We start from the raw sequence: 17,812 nt of genomic DNA, 5'->3' as shown, positions 1-17,812 counted from the left end.
ATAGTGCATATACCTGGGATCGAACCCACGATTGCATGATCACATGATATGACACAAATAAAAGGAAACAAAGCATTAAAAGGAAAGTGCCCTGTTGTCGATAGAGGCGCAACTTTAGTAAACACTCCTATGGGTCGTATTTCAGGGAAGTGACAAATGACCTATATAGGAGTATTGGTTGGAGGACATGTTGGACCATACATACTATATGACATTCATATTACACATGTACACAATACATATATATAGGAGAAAATGCCACTATTATTCAATTAAGAGCTTGAAACTCTGCTTTACCTTAGTTTGTATATTTTGAACCAAACAGGAGGCATGGTAAACTCGGAAGTGAATCAGCTGTTCAGCGTAAAGCAGTTCTGAAGACATGTTGAGACCTTTTGCTTCCATCTCTGCAACCTACGGAAATGTAAAGAGCATTTGTTTAATATACTGGATTTACTTGTAAACTGATTCCAATTAAAGTCTCATAGTATGCATTATATAAATGTTAATTAATGTAAAAAGAATGAAAAGAAAAACAAACAAACATAAATCTCTGTCCACTCACTGTGCAAACAACAACACCACAGTTGTTTCCATCATTTCGTCGCCATTGCTGTGGATTGCACACGGCCCACCCATCCAGCGAGTCTAGATTTCTAAAAGCATCTCTGGAAAATAAAAAAAGGATGTAAAGCGACTGTACCCAAGTCAATACATATTTTGTAAAAAAATAAAATAAAATAAAAGTGTACAAGACTAAAACAAAGAGATAATACAAAATATATATATGGAAAAACATATAGCAAGCTAAAATTATATATATATATATTTATATATAATTGTGGACATAAAGTTGAGTATTTTAAATACCTGATTATGGGTATATAATGTTTACAAGTAATGATTGTTCTAGTTTTTTTTTTAAGGAAATCTTAATGAACTTTCAATAGTTATTGACATTATTTGTGTAATTTGTCCTATTTTAACATGTGTTAGGGTAATATACTATTTTGGATTATTATAGTCTGTTACTGTTGCTATTGGACCGTTTTTACTGTAATTGTACACTTTTTTAACAGTGTGTGTGTCATGAGTGTGAGAGTTAATGATCAAAGGAATTTCATCTGTTGGTGTACTCTCTCTCTCTCTTTAAAGCTGATCTATGGCAGATTGAAGAAACAGCAGAACTAATGGATGACTCTGGGACAGTGGAATAGATTTTTCTATGTAAATTTCTATGCACGTGAACGCGACTTTTAATTTGGTATCAGAGACCGCTAAACTGATATTTGAAATGCTTCTCATATGCATGCATTGGAGCCTTCTAAACTTCGATTTTAGAATGCCAAATGCATGCTCAATGACCACACGGGCAGCATTGAGCTTTCTGTTAAAGCCTCTTTGTCTAGCAGACAAGTGGCCATTGTCTCTATAAGGCTTCATAAGTTGAGGCAACAGGGGGTAGGCAGAATCCCCAATTATGTGCATTCCCTGTGGAGCAAGGGAATGAGGATCTTCATCAAGAACACGACCAACCTCTGTGAAGCGAAATGCCCTGGCATCATGCCAACTCCCAGGGTGACCCACACTGATGTGACAGAAGCGCCGCTGACTGTCACAAAACCCAGTTAAATTTACAGAATAAAACTGTTTCCTATTCATGTATGCTATGGGATTATCACAACGGGGTCTCAGTATAGCAATGTGACACCCATCCACTGCACATATAGCATTGGGGAAACCTGCTGCGTCAAACCCTAACTTTGACATCTCCAGCCTTTGGCCTCTGGGCCAGGAAATGTGGTGGGCCATGTATGAATTGACATAAGAACAAAAATCATGGAGATGCTTGGCAAGAGTGGATTTTGAGATATTGAATCTATCTGCCACCCCACGATATGACTCTTGATTGGCCAATGTCCAAAGGCAGGCAAGAACACTGTTTGTGAGTGGCAGTTTGGTCTGTTGTAAATTCATATAAACAGGACCAAGGGTGGTAATGACATCCTGCACAAGTACATGCTAACACTTGTAATAAATTAAATTAATTGTATATTGTACACACCTCCACTTGTTCTTTGGAAAGCCTGAAATGCCCTCTAAATTCTGAGGGACTGTAGAGAGGGACAACGTCCTCCACAAAATTCATGATTTTTGGAACCATTCTGTATATAACATTAAGAAAACTGTGCTCACTATATACATGTAAAGGAAGACACAGGTAGTTAAAATGTAATGTTCAATGTTTTATGCTGAACTGGGCTTTTAATCAAATAAGTAGGGTATACAGGAGTGTTGGAATAGGAATAAAAGTCCATTATTTCTTTGAGTAAACAGAATGAATAATTATCTATATTTAAACCAATAGGCTAGCAAAAATTAAATTGTTTATACGTATATTGTTTATAAAAAAATTATAGGCCTACTAATTACATTGAACCTTTACTCACCTTCGTTTCTCATTGGGCTCAATTTCATGCAAAAAGAATGGAATTTCTATCGCTTCCAGCTCGTCTGCGATAAAGCAATCAAACGCCACGTGATCTGCCATGACTGACGTAAATGCAGCATCACTACGGGAAGCAGAAAGTGTCCGACTTCACGTCTCCGTTTGCAGCTCCTCCCCGCCTGTACGCGGCTACTCTCGCCGATCTGCTCCATCCAGCCGCAGCCGATGTCGAACACACCTAATGTTTGTCATGAGGCTTGTTCGACTTCACCCAGCGATGCGTGGCGATGCGATCAGTGGCTGACTTAGAGCAGTGCATGCCGGTTAGAAATGTTGTCCGACTTGTGCCGCGAGAGCGATTCGAGAGCAGCCGGCTAATATATCCGGTGCAGCAACACAGCTGTTCCACGATTGGCCAGATTCACCGCATGACAGCGATCACGTGTGTTTCGCGTTTATTCTAAAACCTTCAGCTCCACGAATGCTCACAAATCTGTTTTTTATAACGGTAAAACCTCTTTTTATGTAATCGCGATGTTATATTGTCATGTTTATCAAAATAAAACTGATAAAAACATACTTCATTGATAGTGTAGGCTTAAATGTTGAACTTTATTCTTGTACAAACACACGCTGAGTAAAGTATTACATGACAATAATGTCTCTGAAACATCTGTGTATTGCCAAATATTGCATTCATTTCACGTCAGCTGTGGTAAAGTATGCCGCAGCCGATGTCGAACACACCTATGTTCTGATTGGTTCATAGTTTGATCATTGTTCACAGGTGTCCCTTGTCTTTTCATCAGTAGTCTGTGTATTTAAGCCCTCATGTGTGCCATGTGTCTTTGGGGAACAGGGTCGTCAGTGTAGGGTGTTGCAACATACGAGTGGAGTGGGAAACTTGTTTTGATTTGTAATCCGGATTGACAACTTTGGATCATATTGAAAGGCGGTGGAGCACGACTGCTCCGTGAATGGATCAGAGGTAGGGCGGTGGGAGAAAATGGATTATAACGAAGGGAGAAATGAAGGAACTGAAGTGGGAAAGAGGGGATGGATGATTGATAATAAAGATAAAAGGAACAAAAGAGTAAGAAGTGATAATGAAGGGGAGTCGGAAAGTGATGAAGATAGACAGGAGATGTTTCAGAATGAAGTTAAGGAGAAATTTGAGGTTGTGATTCGATTTAATGAAAAGGGACAGGAGATCATGAAGAAAGTTAGCCCATTTGTGCTAACTTCATCTCTGGCAAGTAAGATAGGGGAGATTGAATATGCGAAAATCCTTAATTATGGTAATTTATTGGTAAGGTGTGCAGATGCTGGACAAATGGAGAAATCTCTGAAATTAAAGGAAATAGCAAAATGTAAAGTGGAAAATAGTGGAAGGGTGGGAATAAGGAGGAAAGAAGGGAGGATTGGAGTGATCACAGGGGTGCCGTTGAGTGTAACAACGGACGAGTTAAAGAAAAATATTAAGGGAGCTAAAGTTGTGAGTGTTCAAAGAATGAAAACAACAAGGGATGGAAGTGCAAAGGACAGCGAAACGGTATCAATTGAATTTGAGGATGAAGCAGTGCCAAAGAGGATTTTCCTGGGGTTCATGAGTTATCCAGTGAGGATTTATGTTCCAAAACCAATGAGGTGCTTTAATTGTCAGAGGTTTGGTCACACTGCAAAAAATTGTAACCGGCAGAGAAGATGTGCAAGATGTGGAGGGGATCATGAATATGGGAAGTGTGGGGCAGGGGTATCTCCAAAATGCTGCAATTGTGGAGGAGATCATAATGTGGCGTATGGTGGTTGTGAGGTAATGAGACGGGAGACAAATATCCAAAGGATTAGAGTGGAGAGAAAAATTACATTTGCAGAGACTGTAAAAGTAACAAAGGAGAGGGATAGTAAAATCCATGAAGTAGAGGATATGGTCACTCAAGAGCAACGACAAAGTATACCAGAAGGAATATATGTGGGTAAAAGGGAACTTGTAACATTTATAGCTGGAGTGATAAATAGTACAGCAGAAGTAAAATCTAAAAATGAGAAAATACAATTGGTGGTTAAGGCAGCAGTTAATCACTTAGGACTAGTAGGACTGTCATGGGAAGAGGTAAGGGAGACCCTTACTAATCAGTCAAGTCAAGAGTCATCATGGGTTGGTTAATATTAATGGTTTTTATTATACAATGGAATGCAAGGAGTTTAGTAGCCAATGGACAGGAGTTTAAACATTTTTTGAATGAATTGGATGAGAAGCCAGATGTAGTGTGTATCCAAGAAACGTGGTTGAAGCCAAATTTAGATTTCATAATATATGGATATACAGCAATAAGGAGAGATAGGAATACTGGGGAGGGAGGAGGAGGAGGAGGATGTGCAATATTCATAAAGACGGGTATATCTTTCAGAGTACTGAAGAAAAGTAAAGATCAGGAGTGTTTAGTGGTGGAGCTGTGGGATAGAGGTGGGGCAATTAATATTGTTAATTATTATAATCCGTGTAAGAGGTTGGAAATAGATAAGCTACTAAAGATATCAGGGCAGGATAGGAATAGGGTAATATGGTGTTCAGACTTCAATGCTCATAGTACAATTTGGGGAAGTTTATATACAGACACTAATGGTAAAGTAGTCGAAGATTTGATGGATGAAAGAGGATTGGTTTGTGTGAATGATGGTCGAGGAACCAGAATAAATGTTTTAACACGGAAAGAGTCAGCAATAGATATTACTTTAGTGTCGAGTTCTCTGGCAGGAATTAGTAATTGGGAAGTTTGGACAGCAACTACAGTGGGGAGTGATCATTACCCAGTATTATGCACAGTGGGTGGGAAATTGGGAGTAGGTCCAAATGTTAGAATTCCTAAGTGGAATTTTGGCAAAGCCAATTGGGAAAGGTTTATGGAAGTGAGTGAGGGAGCAATGAAAAGGGTGGATGTGGCTGGAAGGATAGATGAGGTTAATAAACAGGTAACTTCTGCAATTATTATGGCAGCAGAGGAAGCTATCCCTAAGGGAGGTAATAGGGTAAATCGAAGTCTGGTGCCGTGGTGGAATGAAGAGTGTAAACAAGCAGTAAGGGACAGAAATAAAGCTTTCAGAATGCTTAAAAGAACACATAGTATGCAATATCTAATACTGTATAAGAAGGCCCAGGCAGTGGTTAGAAGAATAATTCGGCAGGCAAAGAGGAATAGTTGGAGAAATTTTTGTGATGGAATAGGAAGAACAACACCGGTGGGAGAAGTGTGGGGAATGATTAAAAGGATGGGGGGAGACAGGAGGCAGTGGGAGTATCCAGTTATGTCAACAGAAGAGGAAGTAGCAGTTTCAAATAAGGAGAAAGTGGAAATAATGGCTAAATGGAAGTGAATTAGATGAGCCTTTTACTTTGGCAGAATTGGTCAGAGCAATTAAAAGAGCTAAACCTACATCTCCGGGAAAGGATCAAGTTTGTTACATTATGTTAAAACAACTGGGGGAAGTATCACTTTTGAAGCTGTTGGAGGTATACAATAAAATATGGAAGGAGGGAAAATTACCAAATAGCTGGAAAGAAGCGGTAGTGATCCCGATAAGGAAACCTGGTAAAGATCCAACTAAACCTAGTAGTTACAGACCGATAGCTCTTACTTCAAATATATGTAAAATAATGGAAAGGATGATAGCAGAAATATTAACATATGTAATTGAAAAAAGAGGAGTATTGGATAGCTGTCAGAGTGGATTTAGGAAGGGAAGAGGCACAATAGATTCAGTGATAAGATTAGGGACTGAAATAAGAAAGGCACAAGCAAATAAAGAAACAGTAATAGCAGTGTTTTTTGACATAGAAAAAGCATATGATATGATGTGGAAGGAGGGATTATTGATCAAGTTAAATAAGATTGGGATAGGAGGGAAATTGTTTAACTGGGTCAGGGATTTTCTTTCTGGAAGGAGAATACAAGTGAGGATAGGGACAGAAATGTCAAAACAATACATAACCGGAAACGGTACACCGCAAGGGAGTGTGATAAGCCCTTTACTGTTCATTATTATGATTAATGATGTGTTTAGGAGAATACCAGTAGACATAGGAAGGTCTTTGTTCACAGATGATGGGGCATTGTGGAAGAGAGGTAGGAATGTAGAATTTGTATTTAGGAAAATTCAGGATGCTATTGATGAAGTGGCAGATTGGGGCTACGATTGGGGATTTAAATTTTCTACTGAAAAGACTCTGTCTGTCTTTTACACTAGGAAGAAAATACAGGAAGGAATGAAATTAAAAATGTATGGTAGAGAATTAGAGAGGGTTGGGAATTTAAAATTTTTGGGAGTTACGTTGGATTCTAGATTGACATTTGCTGACCATATAAGGAAAATGGAGGATAAAGGGAAAAAAGTAATAAATGTGAGATGCTTGAGGGGAAGAGAATGGGGTGCTAGTAGAGCATCATTGAAGAGGTTGTATGTGGCATTAATTCGATCAGTTTTAGACTATGGGAGTATACTATTTGGAGCAGCAGCAAAATCTCATTTGGGAAAGCTAGATGTAATACAGGCTCAGGCTCTCAGAATATGTTGCGGAGCTTTTAAAACAACGCCAGTGTCAGCCATTCAGGTCGAAATGGGAGAATTACCGTTAGAGTTAAGAAGGAAGCAGTTGATGGCAAATTATTGGGCTAGTTTACAGGGGCATAATGAATCACATCTCACTAAAAGTGTATTGCAGGAGAGCTGGGAGTGGGGGGGAAATCAAAAAGGGAATTTTGGTAGGATTGGAAATGATGTAGCTAAAGAATAAGATGTTTTTGGTATGAAGATAAGCCCCACGGTAGTTTTCCCAGAGATAGCTCCATGGAAGTTAGTTTGGCCTGTGGTGGACTGGTTTGTGTTGGAGGAAAAAAGGAAGGCAAAGGAGGATATAAATCTGGAAAGAGTATTTAATAGTAGAGTAGAGGATAAGTACAATGATTATATTCAAATATATACAGATGGGGCTAAGAATCCAGAGACAGAATTAACAGGATTGGGGGTAGTAATACCAGATAAAGGAGTAGGAATAAATAGAAGAACATCTAACAAATTAGCAGTATATACAGTGGAGATGCTGGCAATGTTAATTGCATTAAGATGGGTGGAAAAGGTGGGGCAGGACAAAGTATTGGTATATTCAGATTCATCTTCAGTTTTAGTAAGTTTAAGGTCATTTTATTCCAAAAGTCGTCAAGATATACTATATGAGGTATTGCAATCATTAACGAGAATAGTAAATCAAGGAAGACAGGTAAAGTTTATATGGGTTCCAGGACATGTAGGGATAAAGGGGAATGAAAAGGCAGATACACTAGCAAAAAGGGCATTAACAAAAGGGAATATAGAAATGCAAGTAAGCTTTAGTAAGTCGGAGGTCAAAAGTGTGATATGGGGGAAAATAATTCAAAAGTGGCAAGAAAGATGGAATGGGGAGGGGAAGACATTTGTATAGAATTCAAAGGGATGTTAAAAATACATGGGTAGGAAGTGGAAATAGGAGGGAGGAGGAGGTGATATCTAGGTTAAGATTGGGGCATTGTTTGTTAAATAAAACACTTAAGTTGATAGGGAAGCATCAGGATGGAATGTGTGAGGGATGCCGGGAGGAGGAGTCAGTAGAGCATGTAGTTCTGAGATGCAGTAGGTATAATGATCAGAGAGAGGTGATGAGGACTAAGTTGAGTGAAATAGGGGTGAAGAACTTAACATTAAAAGAGTTATTAAGCAAGGGTCATAGGGTGCAGGCTAGTATTCTTATGAAATTTTTGAGAGATACTGGGGTGGTTAATCGGATATGAAGCAAAGTGGTAGGAGGGTTAAAGTGTGAAGGGTAATGTTTAATAGGGAGGTGTTGTGTGTGTGTGTGTGTGTGTGTGGGGGGGGGGGGGGGGGGGGATTTAGTCTGTAAACCTATTATCTGATTCACACTCCGGAGCAGAGGGGGGCGGTAATGCACCATAAAGCTGGATGCCAACCGCCGTAAAATACGAAAAAGAAGAAGAAGAAGATGAGAGAGGAAGGATGTGTTAACCACATGGAGAAGCTTTACCCACAATGCTGTCTTGTGTTTGTACCCGGTTTTGAGGAACTTCTAGTTCTGGAACTCAAATGTGAGTACTACTGTCGTTGTTTTGTTTGTATATATGATGTTTTGGTAAGGTTTATGTAAATATGTTATGGGGAAATGTGTTAATGGTTGCACTAAGTTTATCTGTTTGTTTGGTGCAGAGGGTTCCTTGAGTAAGCATGAGGAAACAGCTCAACTATAAACCTGTCCAAAGGAGTATTTGATTGTCTTCGTTCTGCCGACAACGTCCTTACCATCCAGTGTTCATTTCATGAGATACTTCAATTTACCAACAGCCGCTGGGGGCCTCGGCCATAAGATGATGGGGTTTCAATAGCATAGATCTTGAGTACTGTTCCATCTCAATGCTACTTCTACAAGGACTGAGCTCTTGGTAGCCAAAATGCTACTATAAAAGACTGCACTTTTTGGTGGTTCATATACAGCAGGACAGATATGTATGTGGAATGTTTTCGGGATGAATTGTGATTTGAAATGCATATGACTCATTGAAACGTAGAAGTCTCTGGTCCCTTAATTATGTAACAACAAAAGTGTTTTGAAGTCAGATGTTACAGACTAAATTATCATTTATGCCTGAGTTAATGTCAAAACTCACAAGGTCTACATATAAATAAAGCTGGTTATGTGTAAAATGAATGTAAACAGTTGAGAGGGAAATGGATGGGTACAGGTCTTAAATGAACAGTTTAAAACATGTTGCCGTTTGGAATAGTTTGTTTGAAAATGGTACAGGAGCTCGCCTTCAGGGAGACCTGGTGGGGCCTACTATCTGATAGCAAGCCTTCAGGGAGACCTGGTGGGGCCTACTATCTGATAGCAATTTATGCTTGCTGTTAAGGTGGCTGGGGTCCAGGAAATCGCATCCAGGGAGGCCTGGTGAGGCCTACTACCTGCTAGCAATCCATGCTAACCGTCAAGGTGACTGGCAACTGGGAACCCACCTTCAGAGAGGCCTGGTGAGGCCTACTACCTGCTAGCAATCCATGCTAACTGTCAAGGTAACTGGCAACTGGGAGCCCACCTTCAGGGAGGCCTGGTGGGGCCTACTATCTGATAGCAGTTGAGGGCCAGCCTGCAAGCATAGATCTTTACACGAGGCTTGGGGGAGCGACGGCCTCACATGAGAGGAGGCACTCGGGCAGAAAAAGTCAGAAGCCCTGCAGAGCTGGACGTAGATCTAACTGAAGTTCATGTGCCAGTCTGAACCTACACTCTCTGAAGTTTTACACAGAGAGGAGATGCTAACCGCTTTACCCTGAGGTGGCTACCGGCCCAAAAATACCTACCAGTTTAGTCTAGAACATGTACTCGCCTAGCAATGCCCTATATACCCGCGGGAATGAGCGGTGTCCTCAAAACTACTCGCACACTGAGAGGTCTATTCACTGCGCACAGTGAACAGAGCGGCGGCTCGTTCACTACTATATATTGGCTGAAGTTGTGTTTATTATTTGTTGTGTATGAATTTTAACAATGTATAGAGATGTTGTATTTTTATTGTACCTACAGTCAAGATCTTGGAGCTTGTTCAGCAGAAGGACACTGTGACCAGAAGTCGTCAAAATGACGTCCAAATTACACACACAGTAGCTGATTCTACAACAAGCATGTATTTGTCTGTTTGGGGCGAAATACCTGTACAAATCGGAAAATGGTATGAATTTGAAAATGTGTCCGTGAGAAACCTTGCCTCAACACAACTGTGCAGAGCCGATTGTCTATGATTGGAGATCTTGGTGCTTGTGTACAAGTAGATCAAAGAGAAAGTGTACAGATGTTCGCGTGGAATATCTTTGTCCACAATTTCACACTTTGCCTTTTGTGAATCATGAAACTCAGATGACCAGATGCTTGCACTGCAAAGCATTCTGCAAAACCAGTAAAATTAGGTCAACAGTTCGGGGACACATCACCATTGATGTTGGTACGGGTAATCAAAAGTTTGTTCTGGATCACGAGCTTCATTTGCAAAGATGTGTGAAGGATGAGGGAGATACCTTGGCTTCAAAGATTTTGAGCCACGACAAGTTAAGAGTTGAAATGTGTCGAGGACTAATTGTTAATGCTAATGCTAATGTCTCTGAACAATGTAGTCCAGCAAATTTCAGTGCAGAGGATGTGTAATGTTTTTTTGTCTGTGTACCATGGATTAAACCTAAGTTTATAGTTTATGTAGTAATATCACTGGTATACAGATGCATCTAAAAAAAAAAAATGCATGTTTTGCAGGGACATTTATGTTTTAGTTGACAGCTGATTTTATACACACACTAATAAGTCTTTAAAGGGGTCATGAACTGGCTTTTTAAATGTTTAATACTGTCATGTGAGGTCAACTTATGACGTTTGCGTGGTTTTTACATTTAAAAACATCATAGTGAATAAGTAATAGGCTATTTTCTGACCTGGTTTTGAGGCTCTCTCAAGACACGCTCAGTTTTGATGGGTGTGCTACGCTGAACACTTGGAAGTAAACGCCCACAGCTAGGATTGGATAAGATTTGCATAATGAGCTTCTGCTCCCTCTGTCAGTGACAGCGTGTGGCAAACGGTAACCGGAATTGCGCCAAACATCGAGTCAAGAGAGTAAACAACGCACATCAAGACAGTAATGTACCAAGAACACCACAAATAAAGTATTCTCCAGTCTGTGACAGGGTGCTTCAGTCAGAGATGTACACATAATCAGTACTATCTGTAGCAATGCAATACTATCACATATAAAAAAAATGTTTTACTCACATTAGTGTGTAGCTTCATTCGTTCATGTAATCTCATCCTGTCTGCAAATCCAGTCTCGTTTACAAACGAATACGTGATCAGAAATGAAGGAACAAACGCAGTGTCTTCCCCACGTGAGCTGGATATTCATTAAAAATAAAGTTAATCCATGCATTCATAATATTGGAATTCGAATGCTTAAAAATCAGAATACAAAAAGCTTATGTGCTATGTTTATTGCTTATAAATTCGATGCTGTCTAGCTCTATGCTGCTCTTAGCTGTCATGTTAGTGGCACGAGTCGGTGGGCGGGGCTACAGAATCAGACGTTGTTCTTCTTCTGTTGAGGCGGTGCTTCACCACACTCAGACGTCATAGCCGTGCACATTCTGAGATTGGTCGTTTTCTGGGTCTGGTGTCAATAAAAGCTTTTCTTTGACTAACAAGGAAGTTTTCAGCTCTGGAACTTACAGGATATTCTTATATATATCCATGACCTTTTATATATATCAAAAGCTCAAGGGAAACTTGATTTCTCAATTCATCACCCCTTTAAGTTGGTTATTGTCAATGGTGACTATTCTGCTAGACATTGTTTAGCATGAAAAATAGCCTAGAATGTTTGATTTTGTTATTGTAAATGTCACCAAGTTACACTGCATTTGTCAGGACTCGGGTTTGATCATTGCTCTTCCTGCTTTTTCTCTCATTTATGTTTCCCTGTATTTTGCCAGTGCAACAGAAACACTATTTCATTGCACAGCCGAGCTGCCAAGCCAGGGGAAATAGCTGATGACGTAATCCAAGGACAGGCCAAAGTCATCAACAGGTAGACAGTCCAGTGAGGCAGTAATGTAAGAGGGCAAGCCGGAAGAGAGGTCAAGAGGCAGGCAGGTTCAAGACCAGCAAAATGACACAGTCCAAGGTGCAGGGCAGAGAATAATCCAGGCACAGAGTCAATAACAAAAGGCAAAATCCAAAAGGAGATGGGAAAACTGAGCTGCAGGGCTGGATCAGACTAGGAAAAACCAAACAGGATCAAAATTTGGCAAGGCACAAATAGATTCACATTGAAAGGCTAGATCATGACAGAAAAACAGTCGGGCAGAGAAGGAAGGAAGCTAAATAGTGTGAGAAATTAAATGAGAGGAGAAACAGGTGAGAGAGGTGTGCAAGAGCCCTGATTATAATGCAGCGCAGCTGCCGCAGAAATCAAGTGCGGGAAACTTAAATGGAGAGACAGGTGAGAGCGGTGCAGTAGTGCTGATTAAGAAAAGAGCACAGCTGTGGTGCGGTGGAATAATACAGGGAAACATAAATGAGAGAAAAAGCAGGAAGAGCAATGATCAAACCCAAGTCCTGACAGCATATTGTGTGTACAACACACTTTATTCACAGATATTTTTCAAAATGTGTTTATTGTACACGTAGAAATAAGCAATTTTGTACAGTATTGTGTTTAGTATGGTTGGATTGAAAAATTGTCAACGTTTTTTTTTGTCTTGATTTTGCATATACAAATTTCAAATGATATATAAATATATATCTTTAATGTAACTTTTTTTTTTAAGTTTTGTGCTTTGTCTTCATATGAAATAAAGTCTTTTTGAATTTTATCAATGTTGTAAAATTATTAAAACGTTATTACAAGAATTGATTAAGTGCACTTTCATGGTGTGTCTTTATTAGAAGTAACATCCCAAAATTAATATGCATGAATATCAAAAGGCATTTTAGTGGAGTAAGTGCAAGTTTTCAAATTTAGTAATGTTTGTGTCAAATAAATTATATTAGATTTTTTTTTAAATATATTTGTTTTATACAAATATAATTTTGCACAACTATATTGGAATGTAATTTATTTATTATATAATATAGATTCTTTTAAAACAGGTTTACAGTTATAGGCATAATGAATAAATTATGCAAAACAAAATTCTATTTCGGTTTACAGCAGTGTTGTGTAGTTATTGGTGGTGGAACACTTACAGGTTCACGGTTCAATACGGGTTCAGTACAATAGGAAATATGTTCACACTTTAGGGTCCAATTCTCACTATAAACTATGACTTTGCCTCAATAAACCCCTAATTACTGCTCATTAGTTAGTAAGGTTGTTAAGCTTAGGTATTGGGTAGGATTAAGGAAGGGATGTAGAATAAGGTCATGCAGAATAAAGCATTAATATAGCCCCGTTTCCACCAAAATTACCCGGAACAATTTGTACCAGGAACTTTTTTCCCCCAGACCTGCTGCTGTCTGCGTTTCCACCGCGGTCTAAAGTACTGAGAAGATTAGGCAAATTAGTCCGGTGATGTAGGACTGCGCGCGGCGCGACTGCTCCTCCCAGTCAGCGACGGACAGTAATCATTTTTGTGCGATACTGTCTGCAACAATAACAAGTGGAGGAGATGCAAGCAGTGCTGCTTTTGCTGGTTATATATTGGTTTACTAAAGAGGTCATTAACAAAACGGTGGAAAAGAGACAAGCATTGATACTAAAGCGTATTCTGAAAGCTCGTAAAGCTAGATTTAAAATAAGACAAAGTATGTTATCATCAGCTATTACGGACATTGACCGTGCAATGGCTGAGACGAACGCGCGCCATCGGACAGAAAGAGCAAGACTGATATTTACTGAACGCTGAACGATCCTCGCAAAAGACTTTTAAAAATGCCGTGAGTTCAACCAATCAGCATGTTCAGCGCCCAAGTCCCACCCCCGAAAGTTCCCGAACTTTGAAAAAGTACCACCTCGGGAGCAGTTTTTATTGTGGACTTCTAATTTGTGACCAGTGTATTGTTTTTCTCTATCCTCTGCGTATCCTCGTTCGTCAATACATCATGTGTCGGGTCAAAGGTCACTCTTTTGGCATAAGTTGATGCATACAATCGTCTGCCGGAAGCTAGTTATTTTAGTCTGTAAAGTCATAAATATGTTTTGTTTTGTTTTTTATACTAAAAATGCATGGCTTCGCTTCTTTATTAACCCCCTGCAGATGGATTACTTTTATGACGGATAGATGCACTTTTATGGCCATCAAAATCTTGAATCATTCCCATTAAAAAGCTTGGAAGAGTCAGGACATTTTTAATATAGCTCTGATTTCATTCGTCGTATACACCATAGGATGACTTGAGGGAGAGTGAATCATGGGCTAATTGTAATTTTTGGGTGAACTATCACTTTAAGTCTCTTTGATGATTGATGGCCATGACAGTGTGTTCAATGTGTTTTGTTGTTCTTTTGTGTGTTTTGTTATCAATTTGGAATTGTAAATTACTAATGTGGAGTATATAATTTGAGTGTTTCACTTTGTGTTGAAATAAAAGTGTTTCCATCACAAATTTGTGTAAGTTATTGACTGAAATCATATATGGTTAGTATATGCAGAGATATTTTAATATTGACTGAAATCATGTATGATAATTATATGTAGTTGATATGTGTATTATATAAGCTTGAGGAGCAAGCACACCATTTCCCTATTAAAAAATATGAAAACTGTATGAAATACATAAACAAGTGACACAAAATGTAAATAAATGCTATATGATTTTAATTTGACTAGCATATGATTCAGTATAAGAACTCTTTATATATATATATTACAGAACACTTATTTCTGCCATTTTTTCCATCATCAAACAATAACTACTTATAACATAACTACTATTGCTACTCTGTTGTGGAAGTCCCAAATATTTTTTCAACTTGTGCAGGAGGTGCAATTGAGGGGAAAATCACACATTTGCAGCAAACGCATCGCTCACTTTGGGTAATTCCTTGGCATAAATCAGGGGTGTCCAAAGTCTGGCCCGCGGGCCAAATGCGGCCCGGGGATGAATTTCAAATGGCCCGCAGCGCGTCTATTAAAATGTATTATATGGGGCCCGCCACGGATCATTTACAAATCATGCAGTTTCACAATGTCGCCGCAAGGTGGCAGTACTAGACTTTAGGCCAGGGAAACAGCGCCCAAAGCGGAACGAAACAGCGCTACTGCCTGTGCTCTGCGTAACTCGCGAGCTCTGACTCTGAACAAATGTGTTTACCTGTTGAGTGTCTCGATCACGCGCCCACTAAACAGCCTTCCGAAGCCCGTGAGAAGTGTTCGAGTTCAGCACTGAGGTCTCCGGTACTGAATCTCTCTGTGATTTGATTTAATTTAAATCCAGTTAATAAACAACACTAACGTGCAAATCAGCTGAGCCGATTCAAAATACTTTTCAAACAACAATTTGCATTTCGAATTTATCATGGATTTACTGTGGTAACACCTGTAACCGTGGTAATTTGTCAGAAATGTAGGTTAATATCTAATTTTATTTAATTTGTAATGTAGACATGTATTAAATGAGTAATAAAGGCCAAATTGCAGACAATTTTTTTGTCATAAACTTGCAGTTTTGTGCATTTGTAATTATGTCTACAGACTAAATACCATTATATATATATATATATATATATATATATATATATATATATATATATATATATATATATATATATATATATATATATATATATATATGTATATATATATGTATATATATATATGTATGTATATATATATATATATATATATATATATATATATATATATATATATATATATATATATATATATATATATATATATATATATATATGTATTTATTACTTTTTGCCTTGTGTGCACTGCAAAAAATGCTGTCATTTAGTATTTTTGTCCTGTTTCTAGTTTAAATATATCTAAAAATTATTAAATCAAGATGTTACGAGATAAGTTAAATGACATTAGATATTTTTTCTTGTTTTCTGGAAAATAAAATTTAATTGAAGTGAGTTTTTGTTTAAAACAAGCAAATATATCTGCCAATGGGGTAAGAAAAATAATGTTTCTGTTTGGAATCTTTAAGGAAGATTTTGGAAGATTATTTTTCTAATCCATTGGCAGATAATTTAGTTTGTTTCAAGCAAAAACTCAATTCATTTTTATTTTTCCCCCCAGGAAACAAGAAAAAATATGTAATTTTCCTTAGTAAAAGCATCTTGATTTCAGAACTTTTTGATATTTGGACTGAAAAAAGACAGAAATACCAAGTCAGAAAAGCATGTTTTGTAGTGTGGTTTTACCTGTGGTGATCTAAATAGAACTCTATTCTTATTTAAATTTAATAATTGCTCTAACTCCGTAATATATAAAAATTTTACCCATTAAAACTTTTTGGTTGATGAAAGTTTTACAGATATTGTTAAATATCTATCTATATATATATATATATATATATATATATATATATATATATATATATATATATATATATATATATATATATATATATATATATATATATATAGACTAGAAAAGGGACCGGCCCCCGGGTATGTCCACAACATCGAATCCGGCCCCCTTTAAAAAAAGTTTGGACACCCTTGGCATAAATGGATATGACGTTTTTGTAAGCGTTCCCAGGAATGCAGACCAAGTCCATAGGAAACAATGATTTTATCCACATCTGAAAAACAAATATTTCAAGGAAGAAATGTCTTGTAGTAGACTGACAGGTAAGAATACTTTACTGATATAAATCTTTCCACATGCGCCAATGGAGAGATATTGAGTACGAAAGTCCCAATGTGTGAATATAAAACCAACTTTACCAAAGTCATTAAACACGTGTTGAATATCCAGCAAACTATTTAAAAATATTAATAATAAGAAACAAAATGGGCATGTCATATTAAGTTTAACAGTATGAAAATAAACTAAGGGTTTACTATAGTAACCATGTTTTTTTTTGGCGTATTGATTACCATTTGAATAACCACAGTTTTAATAAAAATACCACGGTTAAACTGGTTAAAAAACATGGAAGTGTAGCAAAAAGTTTGTGGTTACTATAATAACCATGTGTTTTTTTGTTTTGTTTTATTTGTAGTAAAATCATGGTTAATTTTTGTAAGGGTCGAGATGTGTTACTCTGTTCCATACGCATGAGTATTGAGTTATTTACAACTTCAGAATACCTCGAAACAAGCGATTTGACAAACAAACACAGAAATACAAATTAAATATACATAAAGGACATCAACATAAGCAACTAATCATAAATAAGCTAATGTATACAGCAATGCATGTCTAAAGACACGATAATCTCCTTTCAATGGCCATAATAAACTAATGCACATTATAACAGCAAAATATAATAAAGCATATCACACACACGATACTTTAAATTGACACACAACAGCCGTGAAATGAACAAAATGATATGTTGTATGAAGCTGTAAAGTTGATCATCTGTGAAAGCAGCGATCGAGGCTCCACTGCACGGTGTGACATCACAGGGCTCATGACGTCACAGTGCTGCATTCCGAGCTACATTCCAGCGAACATTCCGAGCTGCGCCAGTATAAAAGTCAGCAGCAGCAGCGAAGACTTTCACACAATCAGCAGCAGCAGCGTTCGCCCAGAATAAGTTACTTGATATCATAATATAAAGCGCAAGTCTCTTCATTTACCTAATTTAGCTCAATTAAA

At 37.9% G+C, this 17,812-nt stretch overlaps 1 protein-coding gene across 1 annotated transcript; it reads right to left on the bottom strand.

Annotated features, from left to right (window-relative positions):
- Positions 1 to 1,149: 1,149 nt before the first annotated feature.
- On the bottom strand, positions 1,150 to 2,551 carry LOC307135619 (uncharacterized protein; the record flags this gene model as incomplete). Its single annotated transcript, XM_079832192.1, has 3 exons — positions 1,150 to 2,007; positions 2,066 to 2,165; positions 2,451 to 2,551. The coding sequence occupies 3 exons, from the start codon at positions 2,549 to 2,551 to the stop codon at positions 1,150 to 1,152; spliced, it is 1,059 nt and encodes a 352-aa protein (XP_079688318.1).
- Between the last annotated feature and the right edge of the window lie 15,261 nt (positions 2,552 to 17,812).

This window comes from Gobio gobio, assembly GCF_949357685.1.
Source record: "Gobio gobio genome assembly, chromosome: 1".
NCBI lineage: Eukaryota > Metazoa > Chordata > Actinopteri > Cypriniformes > Gobionidae > Gobio > Gobio gobio.
Note: the sequence above shows the minus strand (reverse complement) of the source record. Positions and strands in the feature narration are given on the sequence as shown.